Here is a 23639-nt window from a genome sequence, read left to right on the forward strand (position 1 = left end):
CATTTAGGGTAATGACAAATTGACCAAGACACATGTGCATCATCTACTAAAAGTGGGCAGAGGATAATTCAGTCATCAGGTCTTCCAATTTAAAAGATCAAGCAATAGTTTTCTCCTTAAGCTGTGACTTCTTTTAGGTGGTGGAGGGTGGACTTGGCACAGACTAGTTGACAGTTGTTCTGTGGTACTGTTAAATGTGTGCCTTTCATAAGTTAATTTTTTAAATGAAGAAATTAAGCAGCTGATAACAAACTCCAAGTGTGTATCTGAACCCTGAGTCCACCCTTCTGATAAGCTTTTTTTCCAGATTTGGTGTCAACGCATCCCAGATGGTAACAGCTGACTCTCACTGACACTGGGTACTCAGAACCTACTTTGTACTGAGGGACATGTGTTTTGCAGTATGCCTGATCATCTAGGGGATTCTTTGCAGATCTCTGTCACTCTTGGTCTGTGTGACAATTTTCCTTTGCTTGGAAACTAAGGTTTTGGTAGAGGATAAGGCAGACAGGAGTCTGTCCAGAATGGATTTGGGCTATACCCATCATATATCTTCAACCCTCTGAGACGGGAAGCATCCTGGGGCTTAAAATAGATGGAGCCACCATCAATTATGTTCTGCTACCACATTTGACTGCATCCAATTGGATTTTGCATTTAAGCCGGTATCAATTAAATAGTGAAAAGTTTGTGCCTCATTCTACTGAGCTGGGTGCGCTAATGGCTGGTTTTGGAGAGAATCCAGCACCACAGACCATGGATTGGCATGACACCAGTAGATTTTAATTTGGTTTTTTTTTAGAATTAAGCTACAAAGACTATATTTTTCTTCTTACACAGTGGAAGTATTTCTGTGTGTGGTTGCAATGATGCAAGCTCTACATCTGTTCAGGGTTTTAAATAGTTTGAGAAGACAGCAGTTGTTTTCTTCAAGAAGAGAAATTAGTAAATTTTTAATTTAAAAGAGGAGGACTAATACATGTTTGATGTGATCATTAAAAAGCTTTTTATACTTAAAAATTAAAACTCATATTTTACATGTAGCTCGGGTAATTTTAGGCTGTTGTGGGTTTTAGCTCATTGTCTTGGTTTTGATTGCAGAAATAACTTGGGAGTGCGGGGGAGGTGTTAGAGGCCAGTGGTATCAGAGATCATTTCTTCTGCAGTTTTCATCATTCTGTAGAACATTATTTTACACATAACTTGTTTAGACCTATATTGTTGAGATCCCTTTGCATTTTTATATATTCCTTCTAAATAGCTGTAGGGCAAGAAATTGCTTTAGGTCTGAAAACTGATATCCCTGAGGGTGCTTTAGGAAAAGGTTTCTCAGATATTCTCACAGAAATGGGAATATTTCTCCCACTCACTGTAATGTAACATCTTAGTGGCCCAAGAATCTGGGATTTTGAGAACTGTTACTATTGAGAAGTGGGTTCACCAGACTATTCTTTAAAATACTTTGTTTGGACTTGCCTAGAAGATGCAACAAAAAGATTTTCAGGGTTCTTCCTTCTCTCTGTGGTGTGTTTATAACGCAGTTTCCAGAATTAAGCTCACCTTAATGGTTTCTCTTTTGAGTAATTCCTCTGATATTTGGCTTGCCTTTTTTTTATAAGAATATTGGCATTAAGGCTAGGAAAAAAATGTTTCATGTTTTGTCCACCACTTGTGCAGTACTAATATTTAATCATGTTAGAAAAGCTAGTGCAGGATAGCTGTCAAGGGCTTATGGACCAACGGACTGAATTCTGTAATATCTTCCTCTGTATTCAGTGCACCAGTAGTATCTATCATATAAACTAGCTGTGATGAATTTGTTCCCAGATATCTTGGGCAGAGCTAGCTCTCTCAGAGCTATCTGTTAAAGAATATCTGTATGGCTATGCATACAGGTATTCTCTAAGTTTCTTCAAATTTCTGTTAATCCTCCCTTACACAGAGCTCTGGCCCTGAAGGAGACCCACGTCCTACCAGGTCTAAACGCATCCATCCTCTCACACCGATCCTCTCTCTTGTCTACCCTAAAATGACCCACAGTAGGTCAGCAGACTGGTTTTCCTTGACCTCCTTCTGCCCTCCCCTTGGACAAGAGTATATCTGAGATGTAGGCATGACAAGATGAAGGAGGTTGTAAGCTGATAGTGTCAGGACACGGAGATGAATTGTCTATATGCAGACTCCACCATGGAGATGGTGATACAGGCACTCAAAACCAGCTGTGATTTATCTGCCAACACCTGCAGAGTGCACATGGACTTGCCTGTCCTTGTGCTTTGTGCATGGGCATTAGGAGTCATCTGTGTTTCCTGTCCTTCTGTGCATGGGAGAGAGATGCTTTATTCTGCCCCAAGGCCGTGAACAAAGCTCCTTTCTCCAAAACAGCTCATTTCCTTCTGAATGTCCTTAATAAAAATACTTGGGTACCATTTTTTAATATTTTTTTCATACTATCCTTCAGCTAAACCACTTTCCTCTTATGACTGGCATTCAGACTTCTTTCCTTGTCCCCCTCTTACTATGCAGCCTCTGGATCCCTTGTGGAAATAAGGCTGCTCCCCATTCTCCATCCCCTTAACCTCCTGCTGATTTGAGCTGCAGTGATCAAATGTACTACCTTGCCTCGTCATCTTCCCAGATCTTGTGTGACAGACTACAAGATCTTGAGCTGGTGATGGATTGAAGCATCTCCAAGTGTTTCTGTACTGGGATGGTCCTGAATCTCATCTTGGAAGGTAGACTGAGGGTCTGTCTATATAAAGCATACTTTCAGGTCACATCTTAAAATATGACTGGCAGCAACTGCATCCCCACAGCTTCAGCAGGGCTCAAGAGATAGTGCAGAATCAACTGGGGGAACTTGAACTGCATCATTAGGTGGAGGTAGACCCTTAAGTTGCATAAAACAGTGTAAATGCTTGGTCTCAAAGCAAAATGTTTTTCTTGTTGCACAGACTGAGAGAGGTGTAAACATTAGTCTGAATCATGGCTAGTACTCCTCCTTTGGTATTTCACCCAGTGAAATGAGTACAAAAATATTCTGCAAAATGGGTGGGTAAACCTAGGTAGCTCTGCTAATACCAGTGTTGCCTGGATACCAGTGTCTTTTCTGCAGCAAAGCTGTCACTGAAACATCAAATAAAGAAAAATTGTGTCAGGCAGCTTACTTTCAGTGAGACATTTTCAGTTGAAAATTCTTTTATTGCACTTAATCATTTGCATAGATCTCCATCACTCTTGATGCAGTTTAAATTCATGACTTCTGCTATATCCGATTTTCTACTGACTGGGTAACAAAGACATGATGCTGAATTCTAGTTCTCTGTTTACCTCTTGGTTTAGCCCCTCTAGATTTACCTAGAGTGTATCTACTAGCTAACCGCAAATTCACTTTTCCATCTGAACAATAGAGTTAATGAAGCAAAGATCTGTTGTTTCAAGAATAAACCTAGAATTTCATGGTGTAGACAGGAACAGAGCTCTTGTAACAGCATCCAGTGGTTTAGGTTCAATATGTTCAATATGTTTAGGTTCAATGGGTTTAGGTTCACTGTCCCTCCTGGGCAGAGTCTTTCTTTGAGTTTTCTAAATGAATCTAACATTACCAATGCATCTCTCCCAAAGGCCTTTCTTCATCTCTCTTTTATACAGGAGCTATTCAGCCTCTTTTGCTTCTCCTTAGAGGTAGATGCTCTAATATTGTATGCTGGAATAGAGCGGTTTCTCCCAGGTGGCCAACAGTCTCATCCGTCTTAAGTCAAAATCCCTTCTTCCCTCTCTAGCACATGTCCACACTGAGCTGCTTACCAGAAATCCTGGCCTGACCACTACTGCTGCTCACCTTGCCACTTGCCGCTCATCCCAAAGAGGCCTGTCTAGGAGCTGGCAGAGAAGAGCTGAAAAAGAGAAAGAGTGGCCCAAGGAACAGGAGGTTACATTCAGGGTTCAGTTCCATTTTTCTCCTTCCTTATTACAAGCTCCTCTAGACCATGGGCAGTGCTCCTGTATGGTACATAGGTTGGTTCTTACACCTGCTTGTTTGCAGGCATCATGATCACTCTCTTGGTTCATAGTTCAGTACGGTTTTGCAGTGGCTTTCTTCCTCTTGATTGTACTGCTGCTTCTTTACTTAAAAGCTTTTAATACATTAAAGTCTAAAGAAGCAGAATGCTATACCTCTATGAGGCAATTTGTCTTGAGCAAGCCCATATACTGAGTTGGTAGCAAAATGGGGAGTGAAACAGTAAGGCTGATTGGTGCCCAGCTTTCTTTGATGCTTCCACATATGACTGAATCAGAGCAGTTTAAGCAGTGTCTGTGTGGGAGATGGGAAGGCTATTGCATCTCTTCAACCACATAAAAGCCTGCTGGATATGTTTAAAATCTTACAAAAACTGAGGATTCATTGGTTATCAGAATGGACTCCTGGCTGGCTGTATCCTGGTATGGTGCAACCACAACAGCCATGAGATATATATAAACTTGGCCAGGGGGTAGCTTTTTGCTATAGCACTTGATATTCTAACAAATATAAAACCTATTTTTATACTTCTGTTCTAGGTAGTGCATTTATTTCTGTCTTATTTCTAAAGAAGACCATGAGGACTTCTGATATATTGGGTAAGTAAGCGCTTGCTATTATGGACATGTGTGTCACCATATGCTTAGCAAGCTGTAATTCACACAGCCCCCCACCTTCACACTCCCACTTTCCCAAGCAAGTGTTTTGAGGCAGATACTTTCAAAATTGGGAAGAAGTGACAAAAAGGGAGAGAATCTTCAATGCATATGGAAAAGACTGCGTTCCCAAGTCCTCTGCTCTCAAACTCGTAACTCATTCCTTATGTGTTCTTTTTGCTCAAATTAATTTTCATTGTCTATTTTTGCCTCTGAGGTTGTATTTAGTATTATTTTTATGAGCTTAACACAATTTTAATAAAAACAATGAAGCTATTTACTTGTTCACTCAAATACAAGTTCTTTTTTTGCTTACAGCATAGACACTGCACAAAAATCCAAGCTAAATTAAAAGTGACAACTTCCCTTTTGGTATTAATTTTATCACTTCAAAGAACAAATAATCAAGTTGTCAAGTGTTTTGTTGAGAAACAGTCTTCACTGTAAAATCATGTCAAATTTGTCTGTGTATAAGGTTTTTTTGCATAACAGAACTGCCCAGTTTGAACACAGTAATAGTTATAGACAAGCGTATTTCAGGGTTTGGTCTTTGCACCAAGCCATCTCAGCTGGGACAGTGCACCTGATGTTGCTACAGGGCACCTGATACTTCTGTGGGTTTCCTAGCATCTAAGGAGGACATCCCAGCTGTACTCATGTTTTAGAGAGATCTGTCCAGTATTGTTCCAGGAATACTATAAAACAGTTATTTAGGTTTGGAATCCAAGTTTGCCAGCTCAGCTGCTACATTCAAAATCCCCCCCTCTCTTGACTGATCATGTTTCCCTTATGGCCTTACACATTGTGTGTTGCTTTAACTAGTGTTCAGCACTGATTTATTTTATTTCTCTGTGTTCAACTTTGCAAGAAGGATTTAACAATGTTACTACATTCCATAGGAATGAGCTATATGATGGGAAATATGGTGATGTTTTTGCAAGCACATAAATATAGAACAGCTCTGCTTTTCCAAAGGAACGGTGTGCGATAGCAGTGCCAGCAAAGCCCTCCGGATATGCTTTGTTTTGTATTCCTGAGCCTTGTATTCCACACTGATTTATAGGTTTGCCAAGAATTTTAAAGATTACTTGAAAAAAAAATTGATTAGCTAACATCTTCCTTAATCCAATACAGTTTATGAGCTCAGGATCGGCTCACTTCTATCTTGATACCTCAATGAACATCTGTGTTTGTCAGCTGGCTGTCCACAAGGCAGAACTTCCAGATTTTTATTAAAAGCACAATAACGCAAGTTCGACCTTGAAAAGGGGCCCTGGCAACCTAACAGCTGAACAGCCTTCTGCAAATCAACCTTTCAAATCAACAGTTCATAGGTCTGCAAATACAACAGGGAGCAGCCAAAATGTTGGCTTTGTGACAGCTTCACATGAGCACTGGACTGGAACATGTGTTGTGCCTAATGTTTCCAGGGCAGGTCCTTAGCTGGTGCAGATCTCAGTGGCTACACCAGCTTTGGAAGAGTTATATTTATTTACACTGATTAATGATCTAGCTGTCTGCCTCAGTAAGCAACTTGTCCTTTCAGTTTAGGATAATTTTATGTGATCTGCTTTGTGCCTGTGAGAAACAAAAAGAATGGATTCTCCTTTGTCATGGACTTGATATTAGAATCGGGAATATTTGAAAATGCATTACTGAGTAGGAATCCTAATTCACAAGCCTTTACTGACAGCTTTTCTTTTTCATATTTCCAAATTCCTTTGAGTCTTTAGTAAAAATTACACTAGATAAGACCACAAATACAAGCCAACCCAATTACCCAAGCCCAGATCTGATTAGATGGACTTAAGTTTTCTTCTAGAAACTGTTTTGAAATCAGCTGAAGAGCAAGGATGACCATGATTACCAAATATTATATTACTGAAATAACATGTCCTTTTCTTTTAAAGGAGGAACACTGTCAGTAACAGGTACATACTTGTTGGTGACATTTGCTCCAAATGTACCCCAAGAGATCACAGCAAGACAAGTACAGAACTACTTAGTAAGTTGGCCTTTTTTGGTATATTCGGTGAGTATCTGGTTCGTACCACCTCCTAAATCAGAAAAATTTGGGTTATTGGGTATTTTGCAGCATTACAAATTAGTGGCAGAAAAACTGTCCTAAAGGTAAATTGAAGAGAGAGAGAGAGAATCTGGGTCACCACCCCAGTCCCTAGATATGCTGATGCGCAGATGCCAGGGGAAAGTCACAGATACGCAGGATTAAGAGGAATGGAAAGATTTGGGGGTTTGGTAGACGTGAGGGAAACCTAAATATGGTACTACTTATATTTCCTGTATATGTGTTCATGCCACACTGCGTGTACATATAAGTTACAGGATTTTCTGGAATGTGATGGACTTGTACTTTTACAAATCAGGTTATATATGTTCTTGGTCCTGCTATTTTCTTTCATATCGCTCTGTTTTATCCCCATATTGTTAAGCCTGGCTGAAAGGAGCTTTTTTTATGGAGCTGAGATGGGGAGAGGCAGCCTGCTTCATTCTCACTCAGGTTAATCTGAACCTGAGTTTGAATTTTGAATACAGAAATACGATTCTGATTAAAGTATCTGTATACAAACTTCAAATACCATACATCATCTTTGATGTTTTTAATTAGCCTCAGGAACAAGACCAGAGTGAGTAGGAGGAATTTTTCTCTTTCTTTTCCTCTGGAATGCTGAAAATTTGCTCCTCCAGCTGAATGTAAAAATGCAATATAGGAGATTCAGAAGCAGTTACTTTTTCCCGGTAAAGTGGCTCACTTGGGTTATGTTATTAGTGCCCAGGCTTCTCTTGGTAGGGAGCTCAGATAGAAAGCCACTGAATAGACAGTTTAAGCACCTTAATCTTTCTCCCAGCCTGCAGACTTCACGTATATCTAACTATCCATAGGACTTCTGATTAAGCAGAAAGTACATGATACCACAGCAAATGTTGATTCTCTTGATTAATATTTTTGTGCATTTTAAGAGCTCCTGAAAGATGGTGGTACAACTCAGTGGAAGTAATTAATAATCATACTGCATAAATCACAACATACACTTTCAGTCAGGCAGTAGAGAGGGTTTTGAAGGCAATGCCTAAGAGTTTTGGGGTATTCAGTGGGGTACTCAGTAGGGTACTCAGCCTCAGAAAGAGCTTCAGCAAATCCATGTAATCAGCAGAGGGAGAGTGACTTCTTTAAGAGGAAGTTCAGAACAGGGGTCTCTGTGCTCAGTGGAGAGCCCTCTCTCTTTCCTATTGAATATTCCCTTCTATCATGCAGTTCCACTTACAGGTACGAAAACAGCCTGATATTTTAGGCACCGATTTTAAATTTCTGACTCAGCCACTTGCATAGAGGTGGTGGAGGAAGAAAACTCCACATCCACAGCCAGTGATACCAGAAATTTCTGTGCCATATCCTATTCGTATTTTCTTAAAACCAACAGGATCAACAGCAAAAGGGCTTTTTCCCATCTGAGGACTTTTCTGACTTTATTTCAGGAAAAGTTGATAAGAACACAGTTGACTGCCTAGGAAGACTGTGCTGTGTTCTTCTTAGGTGACATTATGAGGAGGTGGTAGGTAAACCCTGGACTTCTCTTCCCTCTTCTCCTGGCCTCAGCCAGCATCCAGTTTTACATGTACAACATGGGTTGTAGAAGGAGCAAGTACACAGCAGATCTTGTTGACTCTACAACATATTAAGCTGTATTTGTTAATTCTGTTTCCTGAATTCATCTGCTTTGAGCTTCTTCTGTCCAAAAAGGAGAGAGGAACGGCTCTACGAGAGACTCTGAGATACCAGCCTGGTTATCCTGGTATACTGCTAGAGGTTCAAGCAAACCCTCCTGTAAACATTCTCTTTGGGCAAGGAATTAGCTCTTCATAGCTGTTTGTAAAATGCCTAGCACAGGTTGACTGCTGAGATATAAAAAAGCAAGGCAGAAGTTGCAGAGCTTACAGTATAAATATAGAGCGAGGAGACAGTATAGCAGAATAAGGCAGCCCAACAGGCTTTCTGAAAGTACCCCCAAAGTGTGGTCTGCTGAGAAATACAAAGCCCCAGTGGTACAAAATGTTCTGTGTGGGTGATAAACCATCCCCATGTGGCACTCTACTGGCATCAGAGGAGTTCTGCAGAAATAGCCTCTAGTTCCCACATAAGACAACTTTGAGTCACCTCCTGAGTCTCTGCAGCAGCATAATCATGTCTGAGCAAGAATGACTATTCTAGCTTGTTTTTTTTTCTTTTGCTTATATGTATTTCAAGTCACTACAGAAGACATCAATTATGTATGAAGCTCTTAGGTTTCCTTAAACAGAAGCTTAGTGAGTATTGGGTCATCAATATTTAATCTCTGTAAAATCAGGTTCAAAGCATTTCTGCTTTTCCTTCGAAGTGCATAGAAGATCCTCCTCATTTGTTGGTCCTTATGGTGCTGTATAACCCAGAAAAAAACAGTTGAGGCAGACAATGTAATATTTTATTCTGGTGCCTTCTGGAAAAAATCATGATTATAAAAAAGGTTGATTGATAAGATGTGGGCTTGTGGAGACTTCAGTAGAGATTGGATGTAATAGCAAAAATGATTCTAAGCAGGTCAAGTTCCTTCAGTTCTTTTAAACAGAATTATGTGAAGCTGATAAAATATACACACTTCCCATTCCTGGACTTTGTATTTAACACTACCGCAGCTATCAGCTATGAGAGTGAGCACTGTTTTGGGTAATTCTTAGGAGACAGCCATAGGCAACAGCTGAGGCACTCCAGGAAGGGTCCCTGTCTGTGTGAGGTCCTCTTTGAAGTCATGCACTTTGCTTGCAGTGTGACTCAATGTGATGGCCTCTCCTTTGTCTTGCAATTAAAGGTGACCAGTTGGTGGGTCACTGAGTGGCACAGAACCATGGAAGAACAGGTTGGGTGCTAGGGAGCACGAGGTGAGAACTAAAGCAAGCCTGGTGCAGAGGGATGTCACTCTAGAGGAAGAGGAGACCAGCTCTTCATATGAGATTGCAAAGACTGTTAAACAAGGATTACTCCAGGAATGTTGTGGGGTTTTTTTGAGCAACAGCAAAACATTATATTCATCACGTTTTGCAAAACCAAAACACACCAAAATGTTGTGGGTTTTTGTTGTTGTTGTTGATTTGTTTTTTTTTTTTTCTTATGATAACTATTTGGTATTTTTTAAAGAAAGGTAATATAAAACCCAAATTTGTGGTTTTAATGTTCTGAAATTCAATTGTTTCTGAGCTGTCTTTGGGAACAAGGGATCAGGGTGAAGGTAAACAAAAAATGAATTAAACATTACCATGTTCTGTTCATATTTTTGAACATTACAAAACTGGGGGAGGTGTAATGTGGTAGAGAATTTTAGTAACTGAATGTAGCTGATGACTGCTTTCCTGCTGTAGTCACTCCCCAAAACAAGAATTTGCTGTTATATTATTTGAGTAACCTGGTCTAGTGGAAGGTGTCCCTGCCCATGCCAAAGGGGTTGGAACTGGATGAACTTTAAGGCCCCTTCCAACCTAAACCATTTTGTGATTCTATGATATAACTGCTTCTTTGAAAATTTCATCAGCGCAACACCCAGGTATTTTCGAGTCTAGTGTTGCCTTGTAGCAGATGTTGATTAGAGTGGTGTTATAAAATGTAAAATATTATGTTGGTGACAAACCCAAGGAGATAGACATGAGGTTTTTCTATGACTTGTTACGTTGGCAAAAAAAGTATGATAAGCAGATTCAGTAATGATGACAAATTCATTCTCTGTCTTCTTTCCCCCATTTGATTACTTTCCAAAGTGCACAAAAGAACTTCTCTTTCTCCATCATCTGTGTTTTCATAAGTCTTCTGAGCTTCACAGAAGCTTTTTTTGACTCTTGCACTTAGTGTTTTCTTTAGGCATAGAGCAGTATTTGGGCAACTCAGGTAAGAGGGAGAATACCTATGCTTTTGAGATGGCAAATGGCAACAATTACTAAGGGAATCTGCAAAAAGGTACCTTAACAGCAAGTCAGTAAATTTAATTGTCTACTGTTTACCTGCCAGTTATTGAAGGACCAAATTTGGACCATGTAGGCAAATCTGCTTTAGCAGCTACAGATATCCCACAGTGAGGTCTACTAGTGTGTCGTTGAGCTTTCCAAGGAAACCTCCCGACAGACACCTGTGATTTGAGAACCACCACATGAAATAAATGTTTTCCTTCTTATGATGTATGGCAGAAAACAAGAAATACAGTGTTTGGGGTTGTGGTTTTTTTTTTTAGTAGGACTGGAGAGAAGGGCTAAGTTGGCAGCAAAAGTAAGCTTGCGTGTCACAAAGAGTGACACTAGGAATACCATAACTTAGGAGACTGCTGTTCCTCCAGGCAAGTGCTTCACTCCATAGGAAGTGAAGAATTATTATCAATAATTCTGTAAGAATTATTATCAATAAACATGGGTATCTTTGCTGTCACATTAAAAAAGTCTTCTCAATGCTACCAGTGACAAGATATATCTAGAAGTGCAAAAAGAAAATTAAAGGGGTAAGAAATACTCAAAGTTTAACTTCTGCTATAATAGAAAAGATAAATGACAACAATTGTTTGTCAACTGGCAATAAGGTTAGCTCTGAGCAGAAGATGCATTATAAAGTAATTCTTCTTTGAACTGTTAGAGCAACAAAAGTGATTGTGACATCTCAAAGACTTTGAAGCATTTATTACATAGTTTCAAAGCTCTAACTTTCTTCCTTTTCATTTTCAGATCTTAGAAATTATAATATTCTGCATTCTCCTCTATTTTTACAAAAGAAAAGCTGTGAAACACATTGTGGTTCTGTTAACGATGGTAGCACTACTGGGTAAGAACATATTATTCATTTCAGTGTTGCTGTCTGTTACTTGATAATTGCTTGTCAGTCTCTCAAGCTAGTTTAGAGTAGGGCCACTTCAAAGCAGTGTGCTGAAGGAGAATCATTGAAATATTTCACATGATTCCTACTGTGGTCTGTTTTTGAAGAAAAAAGCTGGTTTATGAAACAGTTTCTATGCTTATTGTTGGGACTATCTCTTTTTACAGATTTTTTGAAATTAATACGCTGTGTACAATGGTATTCTGAGGCTTTTTTTAAACAATACTTTAGTATTAGATCTTGGGAATGCAGACTGTTTTAAACTTTGTTTTGGAGAGCAGACTAGCTGTGAAAAATAGTTCATCAAAACAGTACAGCTCAAGACCTTGTAAGCAGTCTGTAAACAAATGCAGTGATTTCAGTGATACGCTATGTCTGTACAGGAACTTTTAATTATCTATGCCCGTTTGCATACAGAATCGTAGAACACCAGATTGAAAAGGACCTAAGGATTATCTGGACCAACCTTTCAAATCAAAAGCACAGTCCAGATGAGATGGCCCAGCACCCAGTGTCCAACTTCAAGGAATCCACTAATTTCCTGGGGAAATTATTCCAGTGGCTGATTGCTCTCACTGTGAAAAATATTCCTCTTGTGTCCAATCAGAATCCCCCCAGCAGTAACCTGTACCCATTACCCCTCCTGTTTTCCATGTGACTCCTTGTAAAAAGGGAGTCTCCATCTTCTTTGTAGCCACCCTTTAAATACTGGAACATGGTGATAAGGTCTCCCCTGAGCTTTCCTTTCTCTAGGGTGAACAAACTCCTTTCTCTCAGCCTTTCTTCATACAACAGCCTTCCCAGTCCTTTGACCATCTTTGTGGCCCTTCTCTGGACCCTTTCCAGCCTGTTCGCATCGTTTTTGTATAGTGGGGACCAAAACAGAGCACAGTATTCCAGAGGTGGCCCAGCAAGCACTGAGAAGAGTGAGGTGATGACTTCTTCATCTCTGCCGGTGATGCCCTTGTTAATGCAATCCAGCATCCTGTTGGCTTTCTTTGCCACAGCAGCATACTGTTTGTTCATACTGAGCTTGTCTACTGGGAACCCCAGGTCCCATAGCTGCTTCCCAGTTGGGCAGATCCCAGCCTGTGCTGCACTCTGGGATTATACTGGTACTCTAAAGCGCAACACTTCACATTTGTCATTGTTGAACTTACTTAGATGAAAAGCTCAGACTTTCAGATCAACTTTTGGGACAGTCTTCCCATTTAAGTTTCCCAGTGCTAGGGAGATTAGGATTTGTAGTTCTGAAGAAGCCTTGAAGGCTTTCCATGCTTCTTGGATGAGTCAGAGGTATAGGAACCTCACAGGTTGAACTGTTTGACCTCTCTTTGTTTGGAGGAATGAAGTGTGAGTACAGCCATCCTCCCACTTCTAGTACAGAACCTAGGAGCTTTGGCAGAGCTCACCTGAGCTGCTCTGCAGCTTTCAAACCTGCCATAAGGAGCTCAAAGCACTGTGTGCTCCTGAGCAATGTGCAGATCCAGCCTCCTTGTCCCATAGCTGGAAGCCTGAAGATCCCCAGATGGGCTTCTGCACTTGACTGCTGCCGTTCTGGGCAGACCCACCATGATAGCTGCCCTAAACAGTGAGCATATGGCTCTGGGAGACCTGGGCCATTGGACTGTGCAGCCCTGTGTGCTTATTTTGCCATGGAGCCTGCCAGCCCTGATGCCACCACTGCCAAAGGGGCACATGGAGCTGCCGAACAGCAGCAGACACTAACTGCAGCTGGGTGGTCAAGCCGTAATCAACCAAAAATACAGTTTCAGCTGGTGGCTGCTGAGGTTTTGGTGAGCATATGCAGATTGAGAAAAAATGTGTCATTATTTCAGCTCTATTAAAAAAGACACAAACAAACAAATCCTGGTTCATGGGAACTTTTGAAATACTGACATTTCCCTTGAGCAGGAAACCCAGAACTGTGGCTGGCTGTGATTCCTGCAGCTGTCCTGGTGCCTGCCAGTCCCCACAAAACTACACTTAGAGCCTTCTGCTGGGTCTCTGACCTTTCAGCTGAGCAGAGTGATGGGGGTGCTGAGGGAGGGCCCAGCAGCTTTGCTCCAAGCTGTCTGATTCATGCACTGCCCTTAGAGGGCCCTGGCTGCAGGAGGAGTACATGAGGCTTGGGGTCTTGGTGGCAGCTTGTTGAAGGGGATTTCTGCCTTTTCTCGTATCTGCACAGATACATTTCTGGTGGAGGGTTCATACAGGTGTAAATTAAATGTGGGAAGGTTTCTTTAAAGAGAGAGCAGCCTTTGTGTTTTACTGGGTATGGGTGATGCTTTCATTTTAAGAAAATACAGGGGTGACTGTAAAATCTGCAAACGTTTTGCTTAGTGCAACTCTGCAAGTTCATTTGGTGGGAATTGTCTTACCTCATGTATATACTGGGAGTTATCATAAGTTTGGGGGAAAATATTTCAGATTAAAGTGGGATTTCTGAGTTTCCTGCCCTAACAGCTGGAAAGTGACATCATTTGTCACACTAGCCTTAGGGGGGTGTCATTCTATCAGAGATAGGAAAACCATTTCCTAGGTTTTGAAACTTATCCCAGGGCTACTTTAACTAAAGAGATCATTCCACTTTTCAAAAAACCCCACCCAACCAACAAAAAACCAAAATAAAACGGAAAAAAAAAAAAAAAGAAAGAAAAAGATGCTTTCTCTTCTGGTTTGTTAAAATTTTAAGGGATGGAAAATGCCCTTTCATCAGAAATATATTTTAGCAGTCTTTACCCTTAGTTGAACAATTCAAACTACTAATTTTTGCTTCTAAATGTTCTTTTAAAGTAATAACTCCACCCTGTTAGAGTACAGATTTCATTTTTCATGTAGGCTGCTTGTTGGGACTTGAGTGTATTTTTTGGCTTTTTATCATACCATTAGCACCATTGCAGACCAGCATTTGACCTCCTCGGCTCAGTTTTACTGCTTTGTTTGCTAAACCCCTCCACCTATTTCCATTACAGAGCAAGAAGTGAAGTACTTGGTAGAAAGGTTGTCAGGAAAACAGTGAATTTCATGATGGTGAACAGAATCATCACAAGATATATACAACTCTTAAACTCCCCCTGAACTTTTGGACTTGCTGTAAGAAAAATGCTTGCAGTCAAAACCACAGACCTGAATTCATTCCTCTTCCCCCACCTTTTCTCCCAACCCTTGGCCTGAACTTTTTGCACAGTGCAGCTATCCTTGCCAATCTGCATTTTGCAGTTATGGGAGGATGAATCAGACCACTGAAATCCAAAACTCCTCAGCTCTGGAAGAGGGTGGAACTGGATCCCAGCTGAGGGACAGTGCTCCTGACGATTAATTACCTTTCTTCAAAAGTCATCTCCGCACCCTGACTCTTCTTATCGTTTTTAGTCTCTTCTGAATTTGTTACATTTTATTTGCAGTAATCACAGCCTACTTGGGTTAGCTTCAGCAAGCCAAGAGCACACTCCAAAAGCAAACCTAAAGTAACTCTTAGCTGGTTTGTCAGACCCTTTTCTAAAAGATATGGATTGCAAGACTTCTCTGAACTGGCAACGTGTATTAAAGCCATTGCCTGCTGTCTGAAATTTGTCTGTGGTAATGCAATGACAGTGACTAAATGGATTGAAAACACACCACTGAAATACTGTATTCTGTGGCTAGATCCAATAAATGGTCATAAGAGCCTGGACTGTGAAACAAAATTCAAACCCCTGCGTCGGTTGTCTGCTCTCCACCCACAACCTGTGAGGAGAGCTAGGTGCTTCGGGATGTGATCCCAGAAGTCAGCTTTGACCAGCTTTGGCTAGCTCCTGTCTCCATAGAGAGATCCTGAGGGGGAGGATTACTTTAGGCTGCTATTAGGAGGTGTCCCAGCTACTTTGAACAGATAACGAGTCCTCTCGGACCTCTCCTGAACAATACAACATGGACTCCAAGTTAGCTCAATAAAGTATGTCTGGAAGATGTGGAAGCTGTTACACCACCTCTAACTGGTATTCCAGTGTTTAGGGCATATGCCCAGCTCAACAAAATGTGTCCAGTTCTTTCCTCATGATGAACTCAGTCTCTCTCACACACAGACACACGAGTCTCACTTTGAAAGATTTATCTGACTCTAACCTCAGCTACCCTGCTGAAAATGGTGAAACTGAGTAGATGCAGGGTTGCAGACACGGTGCTAGAGGAACTTAAAAGCAAAGTACAAAGCATGCATGGAGCTAAGGCCACTGAGTTGAGGCAGTATTTGAGCGAGCATTTATAAAATCACACACTTAGGTTTAGGTGCCCAGACCCTATCTCAGTCATTTTAGGTTATCAACCTGTGAGTCTGACCTGGCACTTTCTCCTCCCTCACTGATGCTCCAAGGTCACTGCTGTGAGTCCTGCCCTGCTAACCTCTCCTTTTCCCTTTCAGCGTCATTGACTGTCATTGCCGTAAAGGCTGTGGCCAGCATGATAACACTCTCTGTGAAGGGGAAAATGCAGCTAACTTATCCTGTTTTCTATATCATGATTGTTTTGATGGCAACCTCTTGTGCTTTCCAAGTCAAGTAAGTGAGAGTCTACGTACCTCCATACCTTCATACACATTTTATCTGTAAGTTTTGGTTCTGATACCGACTCCAGATACAAGCTGCACTTAAAGGCAACAAAATCCTGGCAGAGCCTTACCAGACACATGAATTGCCTATGGCTGATTGTATTGTTTATTTAGGCTTTATTTTTCAGTTTACAATTGATTTCTAGATGCCACCTTCTCTCATTATCACCTTATACATGGTCTTCCCAAATTTACTTTCAGTTTTGGGACACTGAACTTGAACTCATTAAATTAAATATATGTTTATGTAAACTGGGGGGGGGGGGGAGGGGGGGAGGGGGAGGAGAGAGGTGTGACTTTTAGAAACCTTCATCGCTGAATAAGCAAATGGCCATGTTTACCCTCATTATACATCTCCAGCTGATGTCCCTAGTCAGACTGCAGAAGAGAGTTTATCCCAGCCTTCTCCTGCCTCTGTTAAATCTGCATGCTGTGTTTTGCTACCCTGTATGCCTGTACTTTTTTAGGAAATAGTTAACTTTTGGTGTGCTGGGGACATTCAAGTTTTCCCCTCTGGCCTCTGAAGTAATTGCTTTATGCTGCCTTTGCAGATTGCTGGGGGTGGCAGCATGGTAAAATATGGCTTGCAGCTGAACAGAGTCCATTCTCTTTATGCCGGTCCCTTTGCTTCAGGTGCTGATAGCATCATTCAGTAATCTCATCTAGATTGCTCCAGTGTGAGTCTGAGTGTTTACTTGCATGATTATTTTCCGGTAGAAGAGCCAACCCAGCTTTCTCGTGGCAGAACATACCATTCCCATGTGGAATCAGAAAGTCCATGCATTATTATTCAGTGACTCTCTGTGGCTGACTCAGGAACTCCCCTGTAACAGATTATAGAGTGATTTGCATCCAACTTGTCTTTGCTGGGAGAGCAGCTCAGAGCATTTAAAATAGGAAATAAAAGCCTGGTAAATAGGAAGCTGCTGAATTAACTTCTTTCTTTTGGCATTTTTTTGGGAGGGGGGTTGGGGTTATTTTTTTTGTTTTTTTTTTTTCTTTTGCTCAGCCAGAATTAAAGCAGAAATTAAATGTGCCCATTTCATGCCCTGGGATCAGTGTTTCTCTCTTGGACACATTTTCTCACAGAGACAGTGCTGTCAGTCTACATTTTTCATTTTATTTGTTTCCTCTCTTGTTTTATTTGACTGCTGTGTGTTAGCTCAAAACAGCCTGTGCTGCAGCATCCTCCTGGATTCAATGCTAGGCTTTGGTATCACTGTTTTAGTCCCAGTGACCGAGTTTGTTGCAAAAGGGAGAAAATAATGAGGTGTTTTCAATGACTTCAAAATCCTGACTATCCTGTGGATATGTAGGATTTCTTTATTTTTAAAGCACCATGGAGACTGTTCAACAGTTGCTAAAATAACTATGCAATTACTTTAATGGCTAAAACAGATCCAAGCTTGGATTTTTACTGTGGACATATATTGTACCAGTGAAACATTTAAGTGCGGTTCTTTTTATAGGTTTTGAGTACACTCTGCAGCCTCCTGATTTTTCTCTTTTGGTCTGAAATGCACCATTCACATAACAGTGTATCTACCAGTGCACCCAAGAGCTCAGAGTCATGATTCATCACCTTATGGGTAAATGTTGATAGCTGTGGTCTCCACACAAGTGAGTTAATTGCTTTGCCTTTTTCATCCACCGAAGCTGACTGTGCAGGCTGCTCCATGGCCAGCGTATGCATGTATGCAGTGTACGGCCCTGCGGTCCTGCACACTGTTACTTGGGATTGCAGTGGGTGTTTGTGTTGCCTTTCTGAGAAACACAGCAGAGTTTCCCACCCAAGGAACAAGGAGCCACCTTCCTGGACTTTCCCATCAGGACAGAGTGTCTGGGGTATGATTGCATGAATACACGTACAAATAGGCATTTTAGTCAAGTTGGATTAAGCAGTAGAAGCAATATGGACATCAACAAAGTGGAAGAGTTCCTACAAGAACTTACGTTTTCATGTCCATGTTGGAAATATAGCCTTACACATCCTGCTTAAATTAGAGCAACTTGTCCCTGGCTGCTCACAGGCAGCACTGCTTCCAAGAGCCGGTGCAGACCATAAGCAATAATACCCCAGCATTCCTCCCTTATCTGTGGCAGACAAAGTTTTTCCAACAGTGCTTCAAAGGATAGCCTATGCCAGAAGAATCCACGCCAGCGTTCTTGCTTTTGCCTATTTGTTTGTACTCTGCAGAGTCAAAACCAGAAGGTAAATTCAACATACATATGCATCTGTCTGGGGTTACTTGCTATTGTGGTAAGAAATGGTCACACTTTTTGTTAAACTGACATAAAGTGGCTTAACCTGACTTAAAGTGCAATGAACCTCCTGTAGGCATGAGGTACAGTAACACTTGTCTTCCAGGTTCTTGAATCAAGCAATGCATCTGTATGAGGCGACAGCAGTTATGCCCATTAATTTTGTCTTCTTCACCACCAGTGCCATCATTTCAGGTTTGTTTCTCGTCTTTTGCCTCTCCAGAATGATTTTCTAAACATCAGGTTTTTAAGAGTTACTGCTTGTGAAGAGGAACAAACCAGTCATGTCTGACTTCACAAAAAGTTTTTCCTATTTGACAGGTGTTTAAGTCTGAAAAATTAGTTAAGTTTACAACTTTTGAAGCAAAATAAAAACAATCAAATTCTAGCATTTCCAGAATTTCTATGTATGGTTTACTATGCCTTGCTGGTTTACTAGAAGTACCTGCATTTACCCTGGCCTCATCTTGACATACAGTAAATGCATTCACCATGTGCACACCAGCCTCTCTGCATCCGAACTGGTAGAGTAATTTTGACAGCCTGGCAAACTACTCAAATGACAACCAGCTGTGTTTCATAGTAGTTAGTGTATATTCCATTTCAGAAGGTGGAATTCTAGGTTAAGTGAAGGAAATAAAATTACCCCAAAGACTTTCTGAGCATTTAACATTTTATTCTGGGTGAGAACTTTGAACTCAGTGTTGTTAAAGAGGGACTGCAAATCTTGGAAATGGTGCGCAGCATAAGAACATAAGCAAGGAGGATGACCAAGATGCTGTATCAGCAGTGAGCCAAAATGATCATGTTGTTAGAACATTTATGACTCGTTTTAACACACACTTGGGGCTTTCCTGTCATTGCTGTGCAGGAGTTTCTCATGCAGAGCTGCCATTAATGAGAATGGGAGTTAGCTTCATGCACAGATTGCCTCAGCACCTGTGTTAGAAGAGACCTACACTTTGTGACTGAGACATGTGCCAAAAAGGGGTTGCGTTCTTGTGACCATATGGGGAATTTGGCCTTGTGCCTCCTTAAAAGATCAAGTACCTATTCAGGAATAGCTTAATAGCTTTGAGACTGGATACACATGCATTTGCACCAGGTTAGTTAAATCAGTGTAGGGCTTAGAAGAACAACCTTTGCTGAATCTTACTGGGGTGATTGTAGAAGGTACCTCTCTCATGACACCCCATTCCCAGTTACAGCCTTTGAAGATACAGTCACACTTCAGCTGTGCTGGTTAACACTTTGGTGTTTCTAAGCAGAAATATGCTCATCAGTGTTTTAAAGCTAATATACTTGGCTGTGAATTGGGGCAGCTGAGATCCAGATACACATCTGGTTCTGTCACCTCCACTGCAGAGGTGCTAATTCCTGGAAGAGAGGTGACCAGAAAGACCTAGTGTTCCTTTCAGCCAGAAAGACTTGGCAAACTTGGCTGCTGGAGCCCTTAACTTGGTGTAAACTTCAGGGACACAGCTAGTTACCGAAAACCTGTTCCCAATTGGAGTTCAGATGTCCACATGGTATGTTGGAGTGGCTTAACTAAATCCACAAAAAACCTGTTAGCTGTATTGGTATGACTCTGCTTGTGAATAAGACCTTGAGTTTGACCTGCATAAAAACTGTTGCTGACAATGCAAAAAAATACCTGCATCTGTGCAGTTACTAACACAGCAGATGCTTCAACCTGATAGATTTAATCTTCAATCCCATGCAGTATCCTGACAAAGCCTACTTAATGGAATACGGGCACAAAAAGTGAGCCCATCACAATGTGCATTAATACCTTGTTTGGATTTTTTTTTTTGCTCCATTTGAGCATGACAATGCTCCTCACCCTCCCAGCTGTAATTCATATCACTTGGAAGCCAGTCAAAATCTGCAATTCTTGTTTCTGTCACATTCCAGGGGTCATATTTTATCGGGAATTCCAAAGTTCAGCTTTGCTGAGCCTGTTCATGTTTCTGTTCGGGTAAGTGTATTGGCCTGAAATCTGTGCTTATGTTTGTACTGAAACAGTATTGCCTTGTGGAATCCCTTCTTTTCTCAGTAAGAAGAAACCTGTCTTGTTATTAAAGCATTATGGAATAGCCATTATAGTAGGATAAAAAAACATTAAAGGAAAGATTGATGTCTGTGCTTTGGGAGTTTGGAGGCCTGGTTTTGAATCCAAATATGTAAAAATGTGAGACACTTATGAACTACTAATCTCATGATGGAATGAAAAACCAGCAGCATGTGCTCCTCCAGCAGGAAGGAGAAGTCACTGTTCTCCACCAAAGATCATGTTATAGGGGGTGCTTTTACAACTGAGAGAAATCTCCTCCCATGTTACCTTCCATTTGTGTGCCCAGCTGGTCTTTGCTGCCACTAGGCATGGGCAATTATATGAGCTGCTTGCCTATGAGGCTGTACTATAAACTCTCTCCCCACATCTTCCTGTGCAGAGAAAGACACAGACTGCCTGCAGAAAAGTTCAAAGCATACTAAAAATCTGTTAACAATAAATGTTTGAAGAAGGACCTAGGTATTGTGAGAGCAGAAACCTTCTGCTGGCTACCAGCACCACAACAACTGTCCCTGGTGGGACAGGTGACACTTAAGTGACTGACAATGGGGTGAGATGGTTAAAAGCATCTCCCAGAACTGATGGAGGTGTCTTCTTGCCCCAGTGATGTCAAATAAATGGGGCCGACAGCTACAGACATCTTTGTCCTCTGCAGCTGGACTGGAGTAGGTGCACACAACTGCCATCTTGTCTGACTGCAGGAAAAGTGACCAAAAAACAGAGATGGGCAAATTCAACTCATGTATTTGGCAAGCAGGAATTAGTGGTTCCATGTCCAGCACAGGGTGAATAGAAGATTTATCTAAGCATAGCAGTTTTTCACTGCTTCTGGCTTATAGCTTGCCCCTGAGACACACAGTTAAGCGAGAAAAACAACAGAGATGTTGATTGCCTGTAGCTAGTCTGACTTGTTAATGAAATTGCAAATGCTAGAATACTAGATTAGATACTTTGTGAAGGTTTGCTCAGGGATTCAAATATTGTGGTCTCACACAGGCATTTGGTTAGGTATATATTGCTGAAAGTGTGATTTTGCTTGTGAAACCTTTGGAACTGGTAATAAAGCTTCAGGAGACAAAAATGAGGCTGAGAGGGAGCCCAGGATGAGTATATAGAGCTGCCAGGAAGAAAAGTCTCTATATAAACTGAGCAGCTTGGGTTTGGGAAGTCCTTGAAACAGAAACATGGAAAGAAATTATCATCTCAGATGCAGTAAACTGTTTCTAATGATACCGTACCACTATTATTTTGCAGGTGTCTCCTGTCTTTCCTTGGTGTATTTGTAATTGCAAGAAATAAAAAAGAGGAGCATTTACAAGTTCCTTTTATTGACTGTGGACATATTCCTGGTAAGTAGGGTTGTTTTTTTTCTGTCTCTGTTAAAAGTGATATATCAGATAATGGATGACTTAGGAGAGTTGAGTCACAAATGTGCTCTAGTCATATTCAATAAATATACTGTTCCCTTAATTTCTATTCCTGTTCCCAACAGATTTTTCAAAGAATTTTTCAGAGTTTTTCCAAGCTATTGTTACAACTGATCAAATAAAAACAGTGATTACTGGAGCAAAGAATGTTTAAATGATGGATTGGTGGGGGATTTGTTTGCTTGAAATTCTTCACAGAGTTGTTGTTTTTCCCTTCCCTCCCCCTATTTCCTTAGGACAAAATTTGACAGGCAAAATACAACCAGATTCTCACAGTTCATACTATGGCACTTTGAATAATGAAGACAACTTGGTGAAAAGTCAAGGCTGAAAGAAGAAAGCACACTTAACAGGAGGAATGCCACCAGAACAAGGATCTGCAGCACCTTTTTGTTGGACATATTCAAGTGTGTGTCGTACTCCTATATGTCAGTGAGTCATAGTGTTATTGAATCTCACTGAAAGTATCCCGTGGTTGTCCCAAATGTGTTCTGAAGTTAAAGGAAGCCTTAAGAAAAACTAAATAACCATTAATGAAACAGAACATTCTTCTAGTGTCAATGCCTCTTGAAGATATTTTTAGAGTCTTAATTGCCTTGAAATGCAAAGAGGCTGTCGTGGTTTAAACCCAGTCAGGTAACTCGTTCGCTCACTTACCCCCCCTTTCTTGCCCTCCCCCTGCTCTCGGAGGGATGGAGAGGAGAATTGAAAAGAATGCAACTCCCACGGGTTGAGATAAGAACAGTTTAGTAACTAAGGTATAACACAAATCACTACTGCTACCACCAATGATAATAATGATAAAGGAAATAACAAGGGAAGAGAATACATCACCTCACCACCCGCTGACCGATAACTCGCCCCCCAAGCCCGACCAAACTCCGACCGATACCTCCTCCAACCCTGCAGTCTCCCAGCCCTTCCGGCTAACTCCCAGTTACATCCTGGGCATGACGTGCTGTGGTATGGAATAGCTCTTTGGTCAGTTTGGGTCAGGTGTCCTGTCTCTGCTTCCTCCCAGCTTCCCCTCCTCCGTGGCAGAGCATGAGGCTCACAAAGTCCTTGGCCAAACCAAAACATCTCTATCAGCTCTGTTCCCGAGCTGAAAGTCAAAACACTGCACTGCACCAGCTACCAAGGAGGAGAAACATGACTGCTACTGCTGAACCTAGGACAAGGCACAGAACAGGATTACAAAGGTTCCCTTTTGAAACCTCACAGATCTTTGTAGATGCTTAAAGGCAAAGGTGGGAAAGGAGAAGAAATTTCACAAGTGACCTCAAAGCATTCTGCTATATGTTTAATACTTTTAAAAATCTGATTCTTCCTGTTCAGGAAGATGTGGATGGACATATATATGGTGGACATAAATATGTACATGCAGAGTATTTTATTTCACGTGTAGAGAAAAAATCCTGAGTATCTTCTGCCATCAGATTGATTCTCTTATCTTCCAAGGAAATAGACACTTGTGTGAGGTGGGGGGAAGAAGGGAGCATTTGCCGTAAACATAGGCACATGACACATTTGAGGTGCTCAGTCAAGGCAGAGCTAGGGAACCATGCTTGACATTTTACATCCTCCCAGAAGAATCCTGTGCTGAGCTGGGCTATACTATCTGCTGGTAGCTTATCCTGAGCTTTAGCTTCTCTTTTCAGGAAAACAAGGTTTTAGTGAAGAAAGTGCCAAGTTTTCCAGTGGGAATGGGATAGC

The 23639-nt window shown here is 41.2% G+C and overlaps 1 protein-coding gene across 1 annotated transcript in view; it reads left to right on the top strand.

Moving 5' to 3' along the window:
• The window catches only part of NIPAL2 (NIPA like domain containing 2), a 43830-nt gene extending 21348 nt beyond the window's left edge, over positions 1-22482 (top strand). Inside the window, exons 4-11 of the mRNA XM_061448001.1 lie at positions 4561-4620; positions 6588-6709; positions 11428-11524; positions 15978-16113; positions 18532-18620; positions 20340-20403; positions 21754-21848; positions 22163-22482. Of these exons, the coding sequence (XP_061303985.1) occupies positions 4561-4620; positions 6588-6709; positions 11428-11524; positions 15978-16113; positions 18532-18620; positions 20340-20403; positions 21754-21848; positions 22163-22257 (758 nt within the window). The 3' untranslated portion in view covers positions 22258-22482. The remainder of the gene's footprint in view (positions 1-4560; positions 4621-6587; positions 6710-11427; positions 11525-15977; positions 16114-18531; positions 18621-20339; positions 20404-21753; positions 21849-22162) is intronic.
• The last annotated feature ends 1157 nt before the right edge of the window (positions 22483-23639 follow it).

Source organism: Pezoporus flaviventris, unplaced genomic scaffold (genome assembly GCF_033815535.1).
Source record: "Pezoporus flaviventris isolate CSIRO_AGI_PZ_B2104156 unplaced genomic scaffold, CSIRO_AGI_Pfla_v1 ptg000007l, whole genome shotgun sequence".
NCBI classification, from domain to species: Eukaryota; Metazoa; Chordata; class Aves; order Psittaciformes; family Psittacidae; genus Pezoporus; species Pezoporus flaviventris.